This window comes from Sinohyriopsis cumingii, chromosome 13 (assembly GCF_028554795.1).
Source record: "Sinohyriopsis cumingii isolate HCF-2022 chromosome 13, ASM2855479v2, whole genome shotgun sequence".
Taxonomy (NCBI): Eukaryota; Metazoa; Mollusca; class Bivalvia; order Unionida; family Unionidae; genus Sinohyriopsis; species Sinohyriopsis cumingii.
The window spans coordinates 24,172,466-24,199,785 of NC_142973.1; the positions used below are offsets into that span (position 1 = coordinate 24,172,466).

The following is a 27,320-nucleotide window of genomic DNA, read 5'->3' on the forward strand; positions in this document are numbered from 1 at the left end:
TCTAACTTTTCCAATCCTTATATTACAACTCATCTCATTAATCTTCAGTTTAATGCTTGTGTTATGTCATAAGTATGTCATAAGGAATCTTTTATAGTTGGGGTTTCATTTGTAGAATAACACAAGAATTGCAGGCAAAGTTCTTTTTTCTTATTATTTTTTTTCTCACAGTATTTGTTGTTAGCGTAAAAAGCCAAATAAAAATTTATTCTTTAAATTTCGTTGATAGTCCTTAAATTACTGTTGATTTTGTGACACCCGAATAAATGTTATTTCAACAAAGATGTTTTAGGTATTTTTTTTATCCTTTAGACTTTTGTTTAATCCGGCTGTGGTGTATTTATGAACTGTCATATTTTGATTCCGAGTTTTTGTGCGTCTTTATTTAAAAATTTACACTAGACAGAGGACGGAGAAAAAATGCAGCTTACGAAAGGTTCGTCCCAGCAATACAGCAAAATCTATGTCTCCATTTCCAGGACTCTTGTCAAAAAATATCGTAATCTACCTTACCAAAATATATGTCTCCATTTCCAGGACTTGTATCAACAAAACGCGTAATCTACGTTCCACAATATGTCTTCATTCCCAGGACTTGTATCAACAAAACTCGTAAACTACGTTGCCAAAATATGTCTCCATTTCCAAGACTTGTATCAACAAAACTCGTAACTACGTTGCCAAATTATATATCAGGTTTAATACTGAATGTGGTGTTCTTTATTAGGAAACCAAATTTTAAAGAAAGAAAAAAACACATTGGAATTTCTTTGTAAAAAATCCCACGCATATGAAATCCATCTTTTTTAAACTATACAAATAGCTAATTATCATCTGATCACTCCAAAGGGGTTTCAGATGACATCAAATCCTTGGTAACAAGATTTTAAGTGGTCTGTACTGGTCTGTTCGAATATTGGTTAGGTAGCAAGGCTGAAATGGAATTTCATCTTATAATCGTGAATCTTATTGAGCATATCGTATCTCAAAATCACTTTCCAACAGGAGAAAACTTCCGTGGCATGGGAGGCAACTCACGAAAAATTGCATCGTCTCTACTTGGGTGATGACCCGAACCCCGTTGTACTGAGGAACCAAAGCATTCATTTGATCTCGTTATCAAACGACATACATTCGTAACATAGAGAGTCTGTCACGAAAATCACTACATTGCCTGGTCCCGACGTGGCGCGTCGCACTGCAGCGCTCTGGCAACAGATTCTGCACACGATTTCTCCAACCGGCTTGCACGACGTCCATAATGCAAAATATCGCAAAGGACATGCACATATTCAGATTCTGAGAGTGTGACGCGTCATTTCAGAGATGCAGACAGTTTGAATTTATGACAGTTTCACAGACACGGATTAATTTTGATCTGATTTAAAGTCTTATTCACATCGATCTTCCATTTTTTTGTTGTCGAAAATTACAAGAGCTTTGCGTTTTCTTGTTGTTTCCACCAAGGACCAATTTATTTGTACAAACATGTATACATATCTTTGTAAAGAACGGAACTAAATGACGATGTGATTAAGAGTTTGTTGTAAAAACTGTAACGATATTTGCTTCTTAAGTAACTTTCAATATTATATCCACATTATGCATTGCTAGTGAAGCTGAAATGGCACCTGCGTCATTACACGAGCTTTAAACCTTTTTGATCTCTACTGTCACTGGACTTTTGTGGTGATAGTTATTCATTGAAGGAATTCTGCGATCTATATGACTTTTCCATTCAGAGTGGATAATTATATTTAACTAAGTTTTCGTGTATGTTTTAAGCGGATGACATCTATGCACCTATGTTACTTATCCAAATTGAAGGGCGTGAACTACAATCTCTGTTTCCATTTTGAAGCTGTTAGAACCAAACATCTCACTTAACTTTATTCTTTAGTCACGTGTTTGTCAACTAAGAAGTTTTAAGAGTCACGGCTTAAACTCCGCTGTAAGCGGCTGACTGAAAACGTGTTCAGTGAAACTGGGATTAACAAGAACAAGGCAAACCCATCTTTACCTTACCGTTTCGACCATGGAGGGATTTATATCCATAAAGAAGCTGAAGGGTCTGTTAATTGCGTACAACGTCTATTTTTGGGTAAGTCTCATATTGTACTTTTCGATGTTCCTGTTTGTTGGTTGGTTGGTTGGTTGGGTTTGATGGTGTATATATATATATATATATATATATATATATATATATATATATATATATATATATATATATATATATATATATATATATATATATATATATATGTCTATCTATCCGTCCGTCCATCCATCCATCCGTCCATCCAACGGTCCAGACCATTTCTGTTCTTCAGGTAACGAATGAACTGTAACTGCTATCCATTGCGATAGTCCCAACTGAGTATATTTGACATGTGAATAGCCAAGTCATTTGCGAATGAATAGCTATATCGTTGCGATAGAGCAAAGAAGATTCTTGTGAAGGGAACATTCTCAATATCATAAACTCTCTCTCTCTCTCTCTCTCTCTCTCTCTCTCTCTCTGGGAGCCGCGGTTAGCTCAAGTAGTAGAGCGTCGGACTCGTAATCTAACGTCACGGGTTCAATACCGGCCCAGGCCAACCCGAGTCGGCTGCCTTGATATGTTCTCTAGATAGGGGTTTAGCTCCCATTTTCTCGGAATTATATAGTCAGTAACGTGTTAAAACCAGCTTTATTAATACAGATTTTCTGTAGCCAAATATCGCACTTACTTTATTATTTAAACTTTATGCAAATGATAAAACGTAATTGACCTCTGCCAGAACTGTATCTTTTAGCTTTTTATTCTTTTGGGAAAAATGAAGCATGATGATATTTTAAGAACCTTGAAGCGTGCGGTGACAAATTGATGACAAATTGACGATAGTTGTTAAATTGATAAATATTTTACATTTTGTTGAACACACAATAATCTTTATTGGTGAGAAGAATATAATTCAATAAATTAGAAAGTGACACATCAATCAAATAGCGTGTTGCTTGTTCATATTGAGTTTGGAAAGAAAGAAAGGTGAAGGATAAACATGACAGAAAGGCGGGAGTTGAGGGATGTCTAGAAATAAGGAGATGTAATATTTCTAAAATCATGGTAGTTTTACTAAACTTAATTCGAATGTATTCGTCTCTTGGAAAGAGACTCGAGTTCTTTTTCTAGTATTCGTCGCGAAAGACTGAGAACGTTCCGACTAACACATACTAAATGGTAATCAAGTTTGTGTCTCCTTTCGTTTTATTTTGACATTTTTGGGCAGTCATTATTTGTTGTTTGTATGCCAAATGAAACAATGTATAAACTAGACATGTATCCATCGGACAATGATGTCCTTGCTCCCTTCTCTCTTTAATAAGTTTAATAAGTTGGACAGAAACATTGGCAGGAGTGCTTACAATCATATACATATAAAAAAAATACATATAAAAACATTCCATGTTAATTACATGAGTAGCATTTGTACTTTAGTAAAGTCCAAGAGAGTGACGCGATTGAAATGGACATGTTTCTGACTTTCCCAACCATGAAAGCAATCAAAATTAAAAAGAATTCGCTTCTTTCACGCTTACGATGGATAAGAAGTTTGAAAGACAAATTCTGTGGAATATTATGTTCCACCAGGTTTGCAGGTATTATCTAGAAACTAAGACTACACAATTTTGCAGAAAAGCAGGTCATTACATTTACAGTTTTGCTTCACGGTCAAGCAACAGTTGGCGCGATTTCAAAAAACCAACCCTGTTTCGTCTTCGCTAGCCAAGGTTCCGATACCCTGTCTACACCTTGGCGGATCGAATATCTACATTGGTACTTTGTCCTAGTGACATCTATTGGATTTCATGTGTTGCCTCCTTTGGAATATAATGCCAACTAGCGTGGTGCATTGTTCATCCGCCGAAAGCGGTGGCTGCAATTGACCTAAATGGGATACTTTATAAGTTTAACATCGAAAGTATGACTATGTACCAGAGAGAAGCCATTACAGGTGTATTTGAGTGAAAGGTATTTGTGCAAACACGGACCGACACTGGAAGATTGCTGATTTATCAGTCCATTCAAGTTGTGTGCGCAAAATTGCGCATTTTAATGAACTTTTGACGTCAAACCCAAATATCGTCCACCAGTATCAACACAGAATGGGGGAGGGGTTGTTGTTATCGGACTAGGTTTGATAGTGATTGCTAAGCCGCTATCTAAGAAAGTTGGGATTAAAAGGCACAACTGAATCACTTGAATATTATACAGTTTAGAGAAATGTGTATAGATCTCGTACGAGTAGCAAGCAAAAGCAATATGAATTTTTACAAAAAAATTAGCCTTTATCTGAATTATGCTTTGAAAAAATCACATCCTTACTGGTGGCTTGTAAAGAATCCGAGTATTGGCACAAAGCAGTATCACGTCGGCAACTCGATATGAATATTTTTCAGAATTATTTAAATTTTCCAGTTTTATTGAGCAGGTACAGGAAAATGAAAACATTCAACTAGTTCACGAGACTCTAGATAGAATAACCACTGAAGAAGAGTTCGCCTAGAATAGTGTAATCCGAAACATGACAAAGCTGAATTCTACATCGATTTCTCTATACGTACGGGCAACAGAATTGCGCCAATATTAACAATATTATTTAATAAACTATTCGACGTTGGATATTGGTCAACGGCTATCATAATACCAATTCTGACCGCTCCGGTGGCCTAGTGGTTAGAGCGTCCGCCTCGGATGCGGAGGTCGTGGGTTCGATCCCCGGTCGAGTCATACCAAAAACTTACAAAAATGGTACTAACAGTTGCCTCGCTTGGCGCTCAGCATTAAGAGGTTAGTGTTATGAATGGTCGGCCTGGGGTCTGGGCGGGACATGGATGCTACATGTCTGCGTCATGATGCCCCAGTGTTAGACATCACTATAAACAGTCACACTGCAGACATCGTAGCGGTCCAGGGCTCGGCTAGCGTGGGTACGTGGGAAAGCCTGCCAGGAGCTTCTCGTGGGTCGGTGGTTCTTCCCTAGTGTTTTCCAGGGTTTTTCCTCCACCAGTTATACTGGCCGCCATGTATAGCCTATCTTGTGCTGAAAAATGGCGTTAAACTCTAGAACAACAACAACAACAACGACATCGTAGCGATATGACTTAAAAATTGTTAAAAGATACGTTAAAAGTCCAAATCACACACAGACACACACACACACACACACACAATTCTGAAGAAAGGAGATGCAAATGAACCCTCTTATTACAGAGGCATTAATCTGCTACCTGTATTAATCAAAGTGTTTACATAGATTTTAAATAAGAAGCAAACTAAATTGGTGGGCGAAGAGCAATCCAGCTTTAGAGCGGGTTAATATACAGCAGAAAATATATTGATATTATATACATTAATCTGTGAATATTTAACAAAACGTAAGGGTAGATTCTCTGCAGTAATTATAGACTCTGAAAATTCCTTTGATAAGGTAGAAAGACGTTTACTGTACCAAAAGCAAGTCAGTGAAAATATTAGTGGGGAAATGTTAAGAATCATAACGGCAATTTATAATGATGTAACGGCAAATGTTAAGTCCGGCAATTATATTGCAGATTTGTTTAACTGTCCATCGGTCATATGCCAAGGCTGTGTTTTATCGCCTTTTACTCTTTATTTTTGAACGGTCTGAACCCATTTTTAGCTGAAGGAAACAGGCGAGTTTCGGTAGAAACCGTAGAACTATTTTTACTGATGCATAAAGTTGAAATAAAAGGTGAATATGACAAAAACAAGTGCTTGTACTTCTCAGAGGTAGCTATCTCAGACGTTACGAAAAGTGGTACTATGGCCCTATAGAGGCTAAGATTGAATCATATTACAAGTATCTATGATGCACGTTTTCTTCAAAATACTCCGAATAAATATATCAGCAAACTCTGTCTTTGCACGCATAGAAGTCTTTTATTTTGAAGCAAAGTCTTTCGAAATTTTGCAAATTACCTTCACCTGGATTACTTTGTCTGACTCGAAGATATATCCCATTCCTAACAATGGGGCTGTGATCCTGAGTTTGTATGATGCCAAATATATTGATACGGTTCATTTGTTGATTTGTTGATATATTCTTGGTACATCTACGTCTGCTTCAAATGCAGTCGTATATAATGAAATAGGTAGAATTAGTCTGCATGGTATAAGATATGAACATATTTTGAAATTTTGGCTTCGAATTCTAAAAATGTAATAGGATACATATCCTAAACAATGCTACAATTTACAGTTAAGTGTGTGTGTGTGTGTGCGCGCGCGCGCGCGCGTGTGTGTGTGTGTGTGTGTGTCGCGACTACAGGCAAACAATGTTAGAAAGCTTCTATTTATGTGTACACTTGGCATTGTACTCGGGGAGTAAATGATGGAAACACATTTATTAGATTGTTTAGACAGAGATGTGATGATACTTTTGGCAAAAGCTGGAGGATGAGATTAAGTCTGTAAAAACTGCGTTTATATAGGTTATTGAGAATAAAATTCATTTGTCAAGATTTAATTTTTCAGATATATATATATATATATATATATATATATATATATATATATATATATATATATATATATATATATATATATATATAGATATATATATAATTGTTAGGGGATAGCGATTTCTGTTATAATCCCTATATGCTTAGAGTGGGGAACTTGCCAGTCAGATGTAACAGAGGAAGATATGAAAATATTTGTTATGAGGAAAGATTGGGTCAAACGTTTAATGCTAATATCGTAAATGAATTCCATGCTTTACTTTCCTGTCCGCTGTATGGAGAATTGCAAAGAAAATATTTACTCACCCTTTGTATATAAAAATCCAACTTTATGCAAATTTATGACTTTTATACAAATTGATACTAGAAAATTCTGATGACTAATTAAGTATTGTTTACTGTAAAAGCCTTAAAGATTAGAGAAGCCGTTTTCTCATCAACCCCTGCTTCATAGACGGTACATCAATGTCACAAAACCTCTGTTGGCTCAATGCATGTGTTAAGGTTCACTTTGATGTACATTTAGTGATTACTGTGCAATATACATTTGCTCTACACCCAAATAGAAACCAAATAAATGATTACTTTTATTTATAACATTTCAAATGGATACGATGTATTGTTTTTTGCATGCATAAACACATATTTGTACCGTATGATGTACGGATATGTGTCATGGGCCTGTATTACAAATAAACAATTTTATTAAGGTTTTTAGAGTGTAGTACCAGAAAGTGTTAAATGTGATATTATGCGTATCATTAGCAGCGATCAAATATTTCACTATGTAGTAACGGGAAGTTTGAAGCTGAAAGTTAACATTATCAAGGTGTTTATTTTAAATGTTTCCGCATTTACTTGTATAGAAATTACGCTGGGACCAATGACAATCATGAATGCTCAGCTAGATGTCACGAGTTTCAACTGTGGATTGTAATTTTAATAATAAACATGATTCCACTTTAAAATATACCCGCTGACAGTAAAGTGTGAACTGTCATTTTAAAATATCTGTTCTGGCAGTAAGTTGTGAACTATCTCATTTTAAAATATCTGTTCTGGCAGTAAGATGTGAACTGTCATTTTAAAATATCTCTACTGACAGATAGGTGTGAACTGTCTGTCACTTTAAAATATCTCTTTTGGTAGTAAGATGATAAATATGTCATGTTAGAATATCTCAACTGACATCAAGGCGTGAAGGTTCCAACATTTTTAAATATCTCTGCCGATAGTAAGGTGTGAAATATGTCATGTTAGAATATCTTAACTGACATCAAGCGTGAAGGATCCAACATTTTTAAATATCTCTGCCGATAGTAAGGTGTGAAATATGTCATGTTAGAATATCTTAACTGACATCAAGCGTGAAGGATCCAACATTTTTAAATATCTCTACCGATAGTAAGGTGTGAAATATGTCATGTTAGAATATCTTAACTGACATCAAGCGTGAAGGATCCAACATTTTTAAATATCTCTACCGATAGTAAGGTGTGAAATATGTCATGTTAGAATATCTTAACTGACATCAAGCGTGAAGGATCCAACATTTTTAAATATCTCTACCGATAGTAAGGTGTGAAATATGTCATGTTAGAATATCTTAACTGACATCAAGCGTGAAGGATCCAACATTTTTAAATATCTCTACCGATAGTAAGGTGTGAAATATGTCATGTTAGAATATCTTAACTGACATCAAGCGTGAAGGATCCAACATTTTTAAATATCTCTGCCGATAGTAAGGTGTGAAATATGTCATGTTAGAATATCTTAACTGACATCAAGCGTGAAGGATCCAACATTTTTAAATATCTCTGCCGATAGTAAGGTGTGAAATATGTCATGTTAGAATATGTCATGTTAGAATATCTCAACTGACATCAAGGCGTGAAGGATCCAACATTTTTAAATATCTCTACCAATATCAAGGTATGAAATATGTCATGTTAGAATACTCAGCTGAAATATGCGTTATTTTAAACTATCTCAACTGAGAGTAGTGTATAAAATATGTTTTCATTTTAACAATAAAATGTATTATAACTGTTTATATGTTATAGTAAATGTTCATAATCAAATTCAGTCAGATTTGTGTGCAACAACCGACTTACAGGGCAGGCATAAGTAAGCAGAATGATTCATGATGCAGTTACAAATTTACATTTTGGAACACCCATGCTTAACATACCAAAGAAACAGCGAAAGCCCATGCTCCTTTGGAATTATGGCATTTGTTTAAGAGGTGGTTTGAATTACGTCTCAAGTTTGAATATATTTTAACGTCTTTTTTGTTGGTTGGAAAGCTTTTAAGTTTGTATACTTGGGGCACAAGTTACACACATTTCCTGAGTGGTTTGTTTGCGTATCAATTATAAACTATTTAAGCTTACTTTTGGAATCATGCTATTTTAGATGTTACACGTAGAGACAAGTATTTTTATTTTTTTATAATGAAAGTATTGTACTTGCCATTGCATCATCAACACAGGTATTCTATCATTAGCTTATCGCGCGTCAGCCGTTATTCTGTTGTGTTGTTCGGTGAGCTATAGTGTATGTGCTATAGAGTTCTGCTCTACAGTTTTACACATTACATAGAGTTTGATTTTTAAAGAAAAGAAGTCCCCAAGTTTTCGTCATTGGGTATCTGGTTATTTAAAAAAGACAGTGTATATCATAGGCGTTGCTGAATTAACTTTTTTTTTTAAAAATCTTTTTATTTTGTTATGATTGATGGGTGTAGTTTGGGGTATATAATATACAGCTTGGCCGTACTTCAGATGTGCACCTTTCAAAAGACAACTTGCTCTACGGGGTCTTTTACTTCAAAGGTAATTTGACCCCCAATAAACCTCTATTTTACTTTTGATAGATGTTATAATTTAGTGTACTTTCAGAAAATGGTACTGTCTACTCTGAAAAAATTAATTTTCCTTAATTAAATAATTACTATAGTTAGTGAACTTAATTCTAGTTCAGATATTTTGATAGTTGTACGCTTAGATAGTGCATACTTTCCATAATTACGTTACACATACAAATAAATTTCCGTCATAATACATGAAAGTAGCTTAGAGCTATGTCAGTATTCTCTCCACTGTCCATGTTGCCAACAACTTCACCTTATACCGGTCACTCTCTCTCAGAAGTACATAATAACTCCACCAGACAAAAATGAAGGACAGTTCCCAACGGAGATAAGAAGGCAGCCTCAACAACAAACAAAAAAAACCAACAAAACAACCCACAACCCCATCAAAAACCCCAAAACAAACATCACCTCACCCCCAGTTATACTTCAAAAGATCAAGTAAACTCTCAAATACATCTAGTAAACATATGCCGGTGATTGACCTATACTTGATATGTTTTATGTGGGAACTTGAATGACTTTTACTCAGGTTTAAAAGGATTCTGCTTGAAGCGGAAATACGGTGATTGACTTGCCTATATGCTTTTGTAGGAATGCCCTTCAATTACAAAATATGACGTCAAACTTTGCAGTTAAGGAGAATGTATTTTAAATCATCGCTGATATAAAATGTCGTTATTATGGTCCTGTTATCTTTGCATGAACTTATTTTTCATCAGGCACAAAAAGTTTATAATTTCTTTCTCGGAAATAGTTCATAATAAACTTCGTTTATGTTTTTGTATTTCCTTCTTCCTTTCTTTCTATCTTCCTTTCCAAATACAGTTAAATGTTGCAGTTCTCGTTCTTTAGAATGCCGCAAATATCCGTCCTTAGGTGTAATAGAACATTTACGACCAGTCATTGTTAATACTAACTAGAGCTGCGTACCATGAGAAAGATTGGACTGCGGTACACCACCGGTATTCCGGAACCTACCGCGATGCGTGCCAAGCTATAATGAATTTATATTAGAGACCTACAATTTCATGTTCTGGGGCGGGGGCCTGACCCGTATGTCAAAATCTGGAAAAATATGTTGCTCTGTTTTATAGCTAAATTACATTATAGTATGTCCAATATATTATTTGAAAAAAAATCAATTATCTTGAAATCAAAGCAAATAGTTTATCTCGGCTAGAAAGACCCCACCCCCCGCCAAAATGTGAAATGATAAGTACCTTATGAGAATGTTAATTGTTGTATAAATTGTAATCTAAAAAACTGTTACTAGCGTGGGGTGATTAGGCCTACACAACAGCTGACACCCTGAGAAAGATATGCTTACTGAGAGAGCTTGTAGATAAAAATAGGAAGTGTTGACACTGTTGCATACAATTTACTAGGTACAATATTGATATAACAGGCAGGGAAACTTTGAGTAGGATGCCAATGCACGGGCAAGATATTTATCAGAGATTTCCAGTTACCACCCAGTAAACATAAAACACAATTGGTCAACAAACGATAAAATATCTAATCTGCTTGGGAAATTACGTAAAATTCAGAACAGAATGTATTCTTTCAAATGAATAGATGTACATAACACATTTAGACACTTTAGTAAATTAATTATATTAAAAAATGTTAAGATCCCAAATATTTTAAACGTTCGTTCTAGCTAGAATATGTTTCACGACAACCCATTTGAACACGACATAGCATACACGACATGTGTCGGACATGTGATTAAAGGATCATAAATATAATTATAGTTGTAAGATTTAAAATCAGTTTGTGTCAAATGCAACTGTTATGTAAAAAAAAAAAGCCTATACTTTTACACATTCTGTTATCATGAAAATTGAAAACTTGCTGCTAATATCATTAAATTGGTAACAAGACTGCTCAGAAATTTCGGTAATTCCTTACTGACGGAAAATACCGACGTAACGGAACAGTAGAAAAGTACCGTGGAACGTACCACCAGAAAGAAAGATCGCGGTAAACCGGTGTGCTGGTCATACCGCGCGCCTCTAATTGATAATGTCCGTCCTTAGGTGTAATAAGTGTATTTACGGCCAATAATTGAGAAATCATACTAAAACTCAGAAATGAAAACTATATTGTTCGAAACACCTGGAGATACAAATGGAATAGATTGAAAATCATCAAAAATATTGAAAATCAATATGTTCGGAGTTAACCGGAAACAGGACTTCTCTTGTTCATTGAGATTGGAATTCAAAACACACTTTTTTAAATGCTTTAGTTACTAATAGGTTATTTATTTCGGCCAATCACTTATCTGAACGTTTAGTACCAGTAACGTCTTTAAACTCTTTCATCGAAGCTCGGGCTACTGTCTCAACAATAAACAACAATTTATATCAAAGCAGCTCAAAAATGTGTACAACATATAATAATAGATTTTTACCCAGTCTCTTTAAATTTATAATCATCGTTTTTGTTTCTTTTCGTTGCAGTTGTTTAACTCTTTTATTTTTTGTTGTCGTCATATTTGTTCTCATTGCACGGTTTTCGTCATATTCGTGCTTTTCATCGTTTCTTCTTTTTCGTTCATTATATATGTGCATTATTGATGTACCAGCTTTGACTGGTTAACATCCGATGTATATATGTTGTGTAACATAAACTTTGTGCCGCCTCTTCTGTATGTATAAATAATTATTGTGCAAGACATAACCTTCAATAAGTTGTGGTACAGTCCTGTTGTATGTCTGTGCATTAGGCAATAATGTTGTTTTCATAAAGCGGAGTTGCATTAGACTAAATATTCAAGTTTGAGCAAAACATTTAAATCACTGCACTTCATTAGAACGAAAGGAGAAACAACAGAAGGAAAAACTCGAATAAACAGGGGTTAAGTTTATGTTTCTCGGAAAGTGTCACAGGTGTGTGCAGATGGTTTGAATTCCGCCCATGATAGTTGTTAAGTGCATGATTGTGCACAGACTCTCCAAACATCTACATCAATTCGAAACAAATCCATGTTTGTGTTAAGATATTGAGTGTTACTAAACCGAAGGCGACGCCCCGTTATGGCGGAAAAAGTAACAAGCTACTTGACTTTATTCATGCTACGTGACTTTGCCAAGTCGATCAGTCTACTGGTGTCCAGGAGTGTTACATTGTATCCGGTTGAAATATTCGGTTGACTGGTATTTAATCATGCGATCATTGTTAAAATTCGACAATATTATCGCCTTCAGATATCTGGAAATCATTCTTGTCATATATTTGGCCTTGACATTAGTTTACCATTTCCTATATATTTGTTGATCCAAAACAAAGTGGATTATATTCGTTGTCGAAGTCAAACGTCTTATGTGGATAAACAACAAAGTAGTTTAATGAGATTTATGACTGGTTCAATAGCTATGATAACGAAATGTTTTAAAACATGGATTTACGTATCAGTCTGTCAAGGAATCACCAATAAGTGAAAATAGATAAAATGATAAAACGTCAAACTAAATTAGTTACATTCATCAAAAAGAGAATAATGTATGTTCAGTACACGCTATAAAACTTAAGAGCTGTTTTGTTCTGAGTAGAAACATATAATATTTTAAACTGCGTAGAAAATTGACATGGAAACCGTTAGGCCGAATTTGTTTTCTCACACCAAACGTGGTTTTCTCTAACTTAAAACACATCATTTATGTGGGGGGAGGGTGTTTGTTTCCCACAGCGTTTCAGCTTGTATGTCCCTTTAAAGGAAATTGACTCGTACTGTAGCTATTCTACTCGCCATGTTTGTGCATACACTCATTTCTAGTTGCAGCGACATGTACAATCTACAATAAAACCAAAAGGAAGCTATTACAAGCAATAACTGAATCATGGTTTAAAACAGAGTTATGCTTTCTTACTGCTGTTATAATTTGCTTAAAAACGTAACTGTCAAGTATTATATAATATAACACATACAATTTTATCCGAGTGTATTATTTTTTTAAATATGATTTCTTCAGTTTTGTTTTCTTCTAAATATGGTGATACATTAGGAAAGTATTTTAACGTTTTTCAAAATAAAATTCTAGACCATACGACAGGGTCATTTCCACAACTTCGAACATGAACATTCAAAATGCACATATTCTAAAGTGTGTTTTCGGTGTATCTACATCTGTGCGTCTACTACTACTACTTCTACTGTTACTACTACTACTACTACTAATAATAATAATAATAATACTAATATTAATACTAATAATAATAGTAACATTAGCAGGAGTAGATGTATTTGTTTTGTCATAACTGTTGTCATAAAATCATTATTATGATTAATATTATGTCGTAATGATGATGATGGTATTGCTGCAATTACAGCAACAATAGCAATACTACTACTACTACTACTATTACTACTACTACTACTGCTAATAATAACAACATTAATAATAATAATTTGAAATACAGGTCATCGGCCCAAAGTAGATCTAAAATTAGCATGTTGAACATCAAAATAGAGGTAAGCAACGCCAAACATTGACAGAATGTTAGGAAGATGCTGAAATGGGAGTGCAATGTGCTTTGCGTGCCTAACATTGACTGTATGTAAATAGATAATGAAATGTGAATGCAGTGTGTTTTGCATGAATAACATTGAATGTATGTTAAAAAGATAATGAAATGCGAATGCAGTGTTTTGCACGCCTAACATTGACTGTATGTTAAAAAGATAATGAAATGTGAATGCAATCTGTTTTGCATGCCTGACATTGACTATATGTTAAAAAGATAATTAAATGTGAATGCAATGTGTTTTACTTGCCTAACGTTGACAGCATGTTAAGACAATAATGAAATGTGAATGCAGTGTGTTTTACATGCCTAACGTTGACAGCATGTTAAGACAATAATGAAATGGGAACGCAACTTGTTTTGCATGTCTAAAATTGATAGTATGCTTAAAAAATTAAATAGGAATGCAATATGTACATACCCAATATTGACATAATGTTAGCACGATAATGAAATGTGTTTTGCATCCCTAACATTGACCGTTAAAAAGATAATGAATTGTGTTTTGCATGCCTGATATTGACAGTATGTTATAAAGATAATGAAATGTGAATGCAGTGTGTTTTGCATGATTAACATTGACAGGACGTCACTCATCTGTATAGGATAACCTTGATAGTAACTTGGATGATTTTACATATTTCCGGACACAGTTATTATAATAATTTCTTTCAAACATCGTTTAATGGTAGTTACCCCCTCCCTCGCTCCTTATTATATCTGCATGATGTAAGGATTCAGATTTGCCGCTGGCTCCCATCCAAATGTACTGGCAGGGAAACTCTCCGATCGGAAGAGATACATCCAAATGTACTGGCAGGGAAACTCTCCGATCGGAAGAGATACATATAACACGTTTGCCTCCTTCACCAAGTATCACCCTTCGCTATGTATGATGGTTATATCGCTGGGGTGCAAGAGGATATCAGAATCGAGCTGTAAGGAAAATCCAAACTCTTAAAATGCTCAGGTGCGCTGGAGTCTTATTAAATCAAACAAGTCTATATAGAAAATGACACACCCAAAGTTATTCACTCAAGAAAAAATTACACATAAAATTATTATATTCATTCAATGCTTACCAGCTTCTAATTTTGTCCTCTAAAATACGGTGGAAAAGATTGAATATCGAATGAGCCAAAGACAGCCAAAATATACATAAATTTAGTAGGAACCCAGTATTTTTTTCTAATTTCAAAATCTTTCAATTATTATAGGTTACTGCATTTGTATGTAAAAATATGAATGAATTTTTCGAATGGAAATAGTGCACGACCTTGTGAGTGCAGTATATCCATCCGACAGAACGAATTCATTTTTTTCTCATACAAATGCAATAACCTTTTTGTTACATGCTCATTTTCTTATTCTACCTAAGACTTAATTATGTAAACAAAAATACACTACACGAACAAAGTAACTGAATGTATGCCGTATTCCAAACTAAATACACAAGCGCAGATTCATCATTACACAACAACAACATTATTAATGAGCACTTAACTCCGCCCAGATAAATTTTAACTTAGTCGCACGCTAGACATAACTTTCGAAAGAAAATGTCGTTTTGGTCTACTTAAAATTGGAGTCATATTTTGAATGAATGCGCATTGCAACAACTTTTCCATTTGATCTGGAATTAATAGATTTTGGTATTTTTGTCGATTCTACGAAATTCTGTGACTATAGACTCAGTTCATCTGTGCAAATTCTATATGAAGTACATTGGATTTCAGCGGTGACGGAGCAGTGTGTAGACATCTGCAAGCGTGTTTCTGTTTCTTCACTGCATGTTTGAAATCATAATGTGGGGGGAAATATGAAGTCTTTTAATTGCAATTATCAAAAAGATGCATTGTAATATAATGTTTATTTCATTTTGAGTGCAGTAAGGAGGATGTAATTGCATTTGGAATATAGTCGAAATTACAGTACAATTTCGAAATGTGGAATCAAGCTTGAGAACCCTTGACATAGCTCATGTAACTCGGATTTGTAGAACTAAGAAAGTACATTTTGAGAAAATTCAGGATGTAAAACTGTAAGTATATTTTTGTCATTCATATTGCTAGCTAACGAAGACAGCTTATGCCTTGTCACTTGCATGTTATTTGTAGGTGGCCAGCAATTTTATGAAATCTGGCATCTATCGCCACCCTAAATGCGAAACATTGTATCAAAAAAGTTAACGTGGAATGTAGCAAAGCAGCTGGTATGTAGCAGTCCACGAAACATCTGCTTTAGTTCATTCAGAAAAAAATTTAATCAATCAAAACGTAAAGAGCCTACTACGTGAACGTACATGACTAGTTTACAAATCAAAAGTGCTGGCGTCTGCGTCCATTGTTTATTTACAATAGAAAGTAGTTCCTTTATGAGTGCAATATGAAGTGAGCGCAAGTCCAATATCGTAAAATACTGAACGATTCTGACAATGTAAAGTTAATGGAGAAAAAAAATGAGCATATAATAATGTTGAATATTGAACCATGGATCTTAAATACTCAGACATCATGTAATATAATCTTACAGGTATTTTATTTCTTAAATTAATTACAGCCGATCATGACGTTGGCAGCCAAATCGTTTTCAATAAAATGAATAATATTAAAATGACAAATGCATATAAATTTCTAGTGAAAGTTGAAACAATCCCTTAAATATTATATTTCTCAGAAGATATAGGATAAAAAGAATACAGCACACCTCTTTAGAAAACTGAGTTACTTTCCACAATGTACTCAGACAACAATCTATTGTGTTGTGTGGCACTAGAAGAAAAAAGAAAGACCATTAAACGTAATAAAAGTGTTTTTGCATCATACCTGTAAGAAATGGCAGAGCTCTAACAACTCACATGTACTTTTCCCAAACATGTCGGACATTTCTGCTCACCAAAGGTTTTCGTCTCCAAGATTGAAGCAAAACGCATACCGAATTCGACAGATAGACGAAAATAAAATACTGCAATGCTTACCATTTGAAAAGAGGCAATTGTCACTATGAATATTCTGTTCAAAATACTATTAATTTTGGACACACGGGATACCACCCCCGTGTTTTCATGACTCGCTAAATGTCGACCAATTCTGCACACAGCTTTAAAAAGATGTAACGTGTATCCATCAGGCTAGAGAAAAGAAATACATTACTTTGGACTGTCGCTGTCAGCAGTTCAGTCGAGTAATTTGGTCAGGTTTATAGCCAGTTTTACAAAATTCAACGTATCAATGCCAATAAATGGCAAGCGATATTAGGACAACTAAACCGATCTTGTAAAATTTTTGTAGTAAAGTTCAACATTTTATAAAAAATAAGCAATTATGTAGAAGAGAAGCAACGCTGAATAGGGTGTAATGTATTTACAACGCCTTGTTTATGGGGAAAAATGGCTAAAGAATTTAGAAACAGACGATACGCCGGGAAAGTTCGTGAGAATCCCGTTCTAGCGCATATTGGATAGCAGATGATTTTGTATTTGTAGGACAACTTCTTGCAAAACTGGAAACTTGGATTAAGATGCATAATTTTTTAAAGGTATACATTTCCATCTTTTATAAAATGTATATATTTGTATGATTCTAACAAATACATAGTAAATGGGATTTTCTGAGTTACAGGTTCAAGAAGGTTATGGAGTGGGTCTTCATGTTGACATTAGAAAACACATTTTTATATGCATTTCGAGTCGAAATGTGAGATATTTTTGTACACTTTATGAATATCACTTTTCTCAATTAAAGTACGATCTTTCTTTCTTGATACAAAATGTATTTTTGACAAAAATAACACGTGATCCAATGTTTACAGAAATGACGTATCGTTGCGCAGAATTACCCGATGCGCAGAATTGGCCGATATGGTGGTATGTATCTTGGGACATAGAATACATACATATACTCCATAAAAGGCTACAGGTTTAACTAAATGACTCGCCCTTGTGCTCTAGAGTTGCGCGATTGTTGCAAAACCCAATCCTTGCACAAGACTGTCCGCATTTTGGGTAAAGCGCACGTCAAATGACTTCATATTTAATTACTTTCCCAAAACTCATATATTTTCAACTTATAGAGGTCATCGTGATAGAATTTGCTAATATAAGTGATTTTCTGCATGTAGCATCTTTTCTGTGCAATGCTACTTAACTCATCAACTGTATAATATAAGGGAGCACTGTATTATATTTCTACAATGTAAAATTATCGTTACATGTAGATAACACACAGTCTGCTTCTATAAAAATCATACAGATTTGAGTTGTAACAAGAGAGAGAGAGAAAGAGAGAATGTGTGTGTGTGTGTGTGTGTGTGTGAGATTTAGATTTTTAACGTAGCTTTAACAATTTTTCAGTCATATCGCTACGATGTCTGCAATATGGCAGTTTATAGTGATGTCTAGCACTGGGGCATCATACCGCAGACACGTTGCATCATGTCCCACCAATCACATTATCCTGACACCAGGCCGACCAGTCCTAATACTAATGCTGGGCGCCAAGCGAGGCACCTGTTAGTACCATTTTATGTTTTTGGTATAAACGGCTGGGGTTCGAACCCACGACCTCCCGCATCCGAAGCGGACTGTAACAATAGAAAACGGATTTTACGAAAAATCGTAGAAAATTACATCGAAACATACCTACCTGGTTACTTGAAGTCCCAGAGGATCGTTAAAACCCAAACAAATTCATAGTGAATATAAGACATACGTTAAACAAAAATACAAAGAAACAGTATACAAAATGTACCATATATACAATACGCATGTTGATATCATTGTTGTTTCGATGCACGGGCCTCTTGACGATTGTCATCATAACTGGATCGTACTTTACGTTTCCGTCGTTGCAACCATTGATATTTAAGACTTGATAGTTAGATTGCTTGATGGTAATTACCGAAATATTTTGCTGAAATATTTGAAGGTTGGGTAAGAACGTAATGTGGAAAATAGGTAAACAAGATGTCGCTGATGTGTGATAGGAGGAGCATGTTGACGATCCGTGCTTTATTAATTGCAGTCGGATAATATAAAGAAAACAGTCTCACCCGTTTTCCTAACCATTCATCTAAATTGTGAGCGTCCTTGTTTTTTATTATATATAAATATCTGATAAGGAATGGTATAATTTTGTAAAAGAAAGAGAGGAAACCGGTTGTGCGAACGTATAATTCTGCCAGTCGAGGGTATCCACAAGTCAATAGTCGACTGAAAAGTCTGAGGAAACGTGGCATCAGAGCCGAAGAAGGTACATGACCCGAAGTCAAGTTTCCCAGCTCTTCCTCTGAAAATAAGAGGTATGTCGCAGGTAAGATTCGAACAACTTCAAATCTTTAGTTCAACAATAAGTATGTTACAGGAGTTAACATTGCACTGTGCAACAATGTAACCAGCAATAAGCACCAAATTTACCAAAATCAATGTTTGTTTTTGCCACCAAAATTAAAACGCATCACAATGTACATTAACGATATTTACTGCGGACTCGAGGTTGTTCGGATCTTACCTTTCGGTCAATGGTGAAATACAAGACTATCCGAATGCAAAACGGCAATTCTAGAAAATATTTGTCTCAACGTCCAAATCGGCGAACAATTATTGCATTTTCTCCATTATGTCACAAACTGAACTAAGTGTGTCGAGCTGTTTTGAAAATTGAACTATTCTTGATTACGACTGGCTCAAGTTGGAAATTAGCAGACACAGGATAAACTAGCAGTATTGGAACTACCGAGGGGTGTGGGTTGGTGTCTTCCATTGTGTTTTATTGTTACAGGTTAGAACCCCCATCCCTTGATTTAAGGACGGATACTCCAAATTTTCTTTGTAACGAGCCCCTGTGGTCATGCCAGCAGTGCTGTTTACTTTGGTAAGCATAAATTCTGTCCACCTGATGTGTAATCGTGGTCTTAAACAGCCATAAATTTGTAGATTATCACTCTTAGATGGTCCGAGAATGTTCCAATAGGAAGAACATACGCTAACGGGAAGAATGTCAACCATTTTACATTGAACTTCAGAGGTAATCTCAAGACGAAGTGTTTGCGTGCACATGATTTCGAGAACCACTTGTATCCTTGAACAAGGTCAGTCACGATCGTTATGATATGAACCGAGAAGATCGAATGATCCCGTGTGAGTACAGCACAAACAACACTGTACCAATCAGTGAAGGAGGTCGTGGGTGTGAAGGTGTACTGGAAAAGAACTTTTGTCGCATATGCGAGTAGCACTGCTGTGGAAAAGTCTCTAAAGCGCCTAATGAGCCAGATATTTGCCAAGGTGTAACGAATACATAAGAGAAAGCTTATAATGTTCATAATATGTAATAGGTTGCACCAATGATCACTTTCTATCGAAATCTCACAATTTAATATTATTTTTTTCGAGAGAAGAATACATACGTTGATCGCTTTTAGCACGTGCAGCTAGTATCTAAACAAATTAAATTAATTTCCTCTTTAGTCGCAAGAAATTATGACATTTGGTGCTGACATAGTTTGAATTCAGGCAGTGATATAGTGAAGGGGTTATCAAAGGACGGCTACCCAATATGATTTCTAAATGCGTAGAATTGAAAAAAAAATTATGTAAGAGTGCTGAGTTAATCTAACGAAGTGGTTGTTGTTGTTGTTGTTGTGGGGTTTAACGCCATTTTTCAGTACACGATAGGCTATACATGGCGGCCAGTAATAATGGTGGAGGAAAAACCCAGGAAAACCTCGGAAAGAACCACCGACCCACAAGAAGCTACTGGCAAGCTTTCTCACATACCCACATTGGCTGAATCTGAGACTCGAACCTGCGCAGACAGAGAAACGAAGTGGTATAGCGTCTTTTGAATGGTCAGAAGAAGTAGTGATGTGTCTATCGTATGCCATGAAGGTAGTAAGAGCTGCATAGTGGCAAGGCATATTCAACAATACGCGACGTTGATTGTGACATTCCAAGACAACCAATTCCTTGATATAAACTAATATTTGATTGGAGGAGATATCATGAATATGTGGTAGGATGCAGTTTGACATGAATAAAAATTATATTATTTCATTCGACTTGAGACAGAAGTTTACGTTTACTACGTTTACGGCGAATATTAAAATGTAAGAAAGTAATAAAAAATTAAGTGACTTACGTTATATCATTAACATTCATGGGAGGAGAAAACAAAAACAACTTCGCCATATAAATATGTCAAAGGAGTACGTTGATTGAGATAGCCTGCTAATCATTCAGTTCAATTAATTTGTACCTGTTCCACACTGTGATAGTTTAAGCGATGGAATGCAATCGGACTGTAGTGACTTTGGTGCCAATCTTCGGAATTCAGAAATATTGAATAATCTGGACCAGAAACTTTCACATCTTCAACTACAAAAAGGAATGAACTGAAACAGTTATTATTTGAATATGAAAACTTTTTTCCAGATGTTCCAATACGAACAAATAAATGTATCATGACTTTGAAATTGTAGATTCGACGCCTGTGAAACAGCGTCCTTACAGGATGAATCTTCTCAAACCGGAATGTTTGAAATAAGAAGTTCAGTATTTGCTAGAGGATGATTTCATTGAGACAAGTGAAAGTGACTTGAGTTTACTGTGTATTTTTGTGCCGAAACAAGATAAACCACGTACACTGACTATTGAAAAGAGAACTGTGTGACCAAAAAATATTAATTTTCATTGCCAAGAATCGATGACTGAATTGACAAAGTTGGAAATGCAAAATATGTCACCAAGTCTGAACTTATGAAAGTATTTTCGCAAATTTCACTCACAGAAAGGGAAAGAAAATTTCAGTATTCGTAACTCCAGATGGAATTTATCAATATAAATTGTTTCCGTTTGGGGTGTAAGGTTTGACTTGTACTTTAATGAACATTATTACATCTGGTTTAGATAACTGTGACACTTACATCGATGATGGCAGCATTTACAACGACACATGGAAAGATCAATTGGAAACAATTCTTTTCCTAGACTCAGTAATGCAAATTTAACAACTGATTTAGGCAAAAGTGAGTTTTGCCGCGCTTGTGTAACATTTTTATGACTAATCGTTTGACACCGTAAATAATTAAAACTATAGAAGTTAAGGTCAAGGCTGTCATTGGATTCCCTGTGCTTATCAGTAAAAAGCAGCTGATGCGATTATTTTTGTACGGCTGGATATTTTCGGAATTTTTGCTCCAATATTTCCATGATTCTGAACCCCTGATCAATTTGCTGATTAAAAAAACTAATTTCATTGGTCTGAAAAATGTCAGGAGGATTTTGATAAGTTAAAGGCTCTTAGAGTGCGCCAGTTCTTTCAGCTCCAAATTTTAGTCACTCATTTAAAAAGTATGTTGATGAAAGTGATGTTGGGGTGATGGACTATTGATTCAAGAAGACAAAACATTTGTTCTATTTACACATGTACCATGAGTTTTTGGAAGAAAATATACAACCCAAATATATGCATTAAGATTCAATTAGGATTTTAGTAGAGCCACAATACCCTTTTTTATAGTTACATAGCTTCTGTGTTTATTTTTTTTCAAGACTTATACTTTCCATTTGATAGAATAATACTTAAATTTGTTTAAAATCGTTTAAAGCTCATACGACGTGTCCTTTAAGAAGTAGTAGATCATCTGCATACATTGAAAGAAATAACTCTTGTTTTGAATAATACTTCCATAGCTTCCTCTGCACTGGCAAGACTGGTGTTATTCAAAAACAAAGAAAAAAGTAACGGTGGTAAAACACGCATAAAAACACTTCAAATACATTACTTTGACAATTGGTTGACACAAGCCTTCACATCATTGTAAATTGCTTTACTCATTTGTACCCTCTTGTTATTAATGTTATCGTTTAATAGTTTTGTTGTGTTACATTAAATAGCTCTAAAATTAGTCATACCTAGTTATTATTTTTTATTTATTTTAGTCTCTTGATGTGCAAGAAAACGCCGGAATTATCAGCTATCCTTACATTACAATGCACGTGCGAGATTACATGCTTATTTACTTTACTACTATTTTTTTAAGGTCTGGTTATTTACTTGCCCATATTTCGATTAAAGTTATACAAATGTACACACTTCTAGCAATTATATCGTCTGAAATAATGAGGTTCAGTACCTGCTGTTGCCTTCATTTTTGCTATCACTTTTATTTATAATTGCAATATCCTCTGCATGAACAGATGAATGCTCACGTGACAAAGAGAAATTCAAAAACATGGTTCCACCTTAGACGATTCTTTGACGATGCACAAGCCAAACAATATTGTTTAGAAAAGCAATGTTCCCTGGAAATTTACGAGTATTCAAAAGTGATTAATTCACGCACATATATATATATATATATATATATATATATATATATATATATATATATATATATATATATATATATATATATATCACCTGAATTTATTTTTGCTAATTGTGGGTCGTCACTATCAAAACATTTATATAAGTTTACAATAAACTAACTTGTGATATCCGACCACATTTCTAATGATCCAATTATATTAAAGATGATAAATAACTTCTAAACTCCCTGAATTGGAACTTTCCAGCTAAGCCAGATAAATTCCACACCATCAGTAGCTTGGAGATTCTCTTCTTTCCTTATGACAGGCCATATGCCATACGCACGATCTGAAAAAAAAACACAACACAATTATTAAGCAATTTGATACACTATTACTACTGGTATTTCAATTTATGATTCGCAAATGGTGCATTAACATACATTTATATTGTTTAAACGTTAGGTTATATTTCGACAGTAGGCTATCACTGCTATATTTTCTAAATCTTTGATGAATTTCCACTAATTAGTCATTAGTGTTGCAATAAAATAACGGTAAAAATAATAATCCCCGTCTTACAAATGAATTAAACATGGTGCAGAATTTATCCTCTTTGCTTCCTTTCTACCCTTCTCTCAGCTCTTATACATAAGGGAGAAAAAGAAAACAGAATTTGCACCAAGTAACGTACAAGAACCTTTGATTTTGTAACGGCTAGGTGTCAACGTCCCATAAGATTTGAATACAGTGTTCACAGAACCAATCATACAAAGTTGCAATAGCCTGTCTACATTTATGTGTAACGAGGAATATACTACGTGTACTCTACTTAATGCTTTGTTTATGTTTCTTTCTTTCTTAACGAGGGCCTAAAAACATATTATTTATTATCACATAGTCGGTACACTTTGCCTATAGTGTGTGCAGTTACATATTTTTGATATAATAACATGTGAACATATCACGTTGTGTGATCCTGATTGGTCCAAATAAGCCCATGAACTTATTGTGCAGTATTTTCTTTACTGATTGGCTGCGATCGTATGAAAACTTTTTTTAACCCCACCTTCTGGAATTGTTTTGTTTTCCATGAACATTTGAACTTGGTGTTTACAAAACCAAAATCAATGAATCAGGTCAGGTAGAAAATGAACTTGATTCCGGACAAGGTCAAGTCCAAATTTTTTTTTAATCCAATGGATATAACAAATAAAAGAACAAACAATACAAACTAAGCAAAAGCCTCCATTACATGAACTTAAAGATGAAAAGCTTTTAAGGACTGACGGTACTAATTCAGTTCCCATAGTAAACCCATGCAAACACTATGATATTAAAAATTCAATAACTTCAATTTTTTGAGTGCTCACGATCAAACCTATATTTATTCGTATAGATGAAACCTGGATGTCAGATTCTGTGTAGAGGAAAGGATATAGCCGTTGTATTTTCTGGACCTGCATGTGTTTGAAACAAATGCTTGCAATTCAACACCAAACAGTCAGGTGCTAATTTTAGTAATGAGTGTTCCAAACTCAAGGCTATTAAAGGACTGAAATTCCATCGATGAAACAATGTCTCTATTTGTTTTCACTTACAACTAGGATAAGTTCTCGAAAGATTGTTTTTCCAACAACATAACTTACATTATTAACCAGTCCATCCAGCCAAACCCTTACATACTCTATTTTATGTTCACCCATTTTCAGGCTGGTTCCCATTTTTCCATATCATTAGCACCGTGTGTCCTTAAGATGAAAGCCTCCATTACATGATCGTTAAGATTAAAAGCCGCCAGTACATGAACGTTAAGATGAAAAGCCTCCATTACAGGAACTTTAAGATGAAAAGCCTGTATTACATGAACTTGAAGATGAAATTCCTCCATTACATGAACGTAAAGCTAAAAAGCCTCCATTACATGAACGTTTAGATGAAAAGCCTCCATTTCCTGAACGTTAAAATGAAACGCCTCTATGACACGAACTTTAAGACGAGAATCCTACATTACGTGAACGCTAAGATGAAATGCCTCCATTACATGAACGTTAAGATGAAAAGCCTCAATTACACGAACGTTAAGAAGAAAAGCCTCCATACCTGAACTTTAACATGAGAATCCTCCATTACATGAACCTTAAGATGAAAAGTCTCCAATACATGAACGTTAAGATGAAAAGCCTCCATTACATGAACGTTAAGATGAAAAGCCTCCGATACGTGAACGTTAAGGTGAAAAGCCTCCATTACATGAACTTTAAGATGAAAAGTCTATATTACATGAACTTTAAGATGAAAGCCTCCATTGCATGAATTTTAAGATGAAAAGCCTCCATTACATGAGCGTTAACATGAAAAACCTCCATTACATGAACTTTAAGATGAAAAGCCTCCATTACATGAATTTTAAGATGAAAAGTCTATATTACATGAACTTTAAGATGAAAGCCTCCATTGCATGAATTTTAAGATGAAAAGCCTCCATTACATGAACGTTAAGATGAAAGCCTCCATTACATGAACGTTAAGAAGAAAAGCCTCCATACCTGAACTTTAACATGAGAATCCTCCATTACATGAACTTTAAGATGAAAAGCCTCCATTACATGAACGTTAAGATGAAAAGCCTCCATTACATGAACGTTAAGATGAAAAGCCTCCATTACATGAACTTTAAGATGAAAAGCCTCCATTACATGAACTTTAAGATGAAAAGCCTCCATTACATGAACGTTAAGATGAAAAGCCTCCATTACATGAACTTTAAGGTGAAAAGCCTCTATTACATGAACTTTAAGATGAAAAGCCTCCATTACATGAACGTTAAGATGAAAGCCTCCATTACATGAACGTTAAGATGAAAAGCCTCCATTACATGAACGTTAAAATGAAAAGCCTCTATGACATGAACTTTAAGATGAAAAGCCTCCATTACATGAACCTTAAGATGAAAAGTCTCCAATACATGAACGTTAAGATGAAAAGCCTCCAATACATGAACGTTAAGGTGAAAAGCCTCCATTACATGAACTTTAAGATGAAAAGTCTATATTGCATGAACTTTAAGATGAAAGCCTCCATTGCATGAATTTTAAGATGAAAAGCCTCCATTGCATGAGCGTTAAGATGAAAAACCTCCATTACATGAACTTTAAGATGAAAAGCCTCCATTACATGAATTTTAAGATGAAAATCCTCCATTGCATGAATTTTAAGATGAAAAGCCTATACTACATGAACGTTAAGATGAAAGCCTCCATTACATGAACGTTAAGATGAAAGCCTCCATTACATGAACGTTAAGAAGAAAAGCCTCCATACCTGAACTTTAACATGAGAATCCTCCATTACATGAACTTTAAGATGAAAAGCCTCCAGTACATGAACGTTAAGATGAAAGCCTCCATTACATGAACGTTAAGATGAAAAGCCTCTACGACATGAACTTTAAGATGAAAAGCCTCCATTACATGAACGTTAAGATGAAAACCCTCCAATACATGAACTTTAAGATGAAAAGCCTCCAATATATGAACCTTAAGATGAAAAGTCTCCAATACATGAACTTTAAGATGAAAGCCTCCATTGCATGAATTTTAAGATGAAAAGCCTCCATTACATGAGCGTTAAGATGAAAAACCTCCATTACATGAACTTTAAGATGAAAAGCCTCCATTACAGGAACTTTAAGATGAAAAGCCTATACTACATGAACTTTAAGATGAAAGTCTCCATTACATGAATTTTAAGATGAAAATCCTCCATTACATGAACGTTAAGATGAAAGCCTCCATTACATGAACGTTAAGATGAAAGCCTCCATTACATGAACGTTAAGAAGAAAAGCCTCCATACCTGAACTTTAACATGAGAATCCTCCATTACATGAACTATAAGATGAAAAGCCTCCATTACATGAACGTTAAGATGAAAAGCCTCCATTACATGAACGTTAAGATGAAAGCCTCCATTACAAGAACGTTAAGATTAAAAGCCTCCATTACATGAACGTTAAAATGAAAACCCTCCAATACATGAACTTTAAGATGAAAAGCCTCCAATATATGAACCTTAAGA

General features: G+C 34.8%; 1 protein-coding gene across 1 annotated transcript in view; it reads left to right on the forward strand.

Annotated features, from left to right (window-relative positions):
- The first annotated feature begins 1,194 nt into the window (after window positions 1–1,194).
- The window catches only part of LOC149785067 (tetraspanin-6-like), a 99,685-nt gene continuing 73,559 nt past the window's right edge, over window positions 1,195–27,320 (forward strand). Inside the window, exon 1 of the mRNA XM_089931182.1 lies at window positions 1,195–2,101. Coding sequence (XP_089787308.1) covers window positions 2,036–2,101 — 66 coding nt within the window. The 5' untranslated portion in view covers window positions 1,195–2,035. The remainder of the gene's footprint in view (window positions 2,102–27,320) is intronic.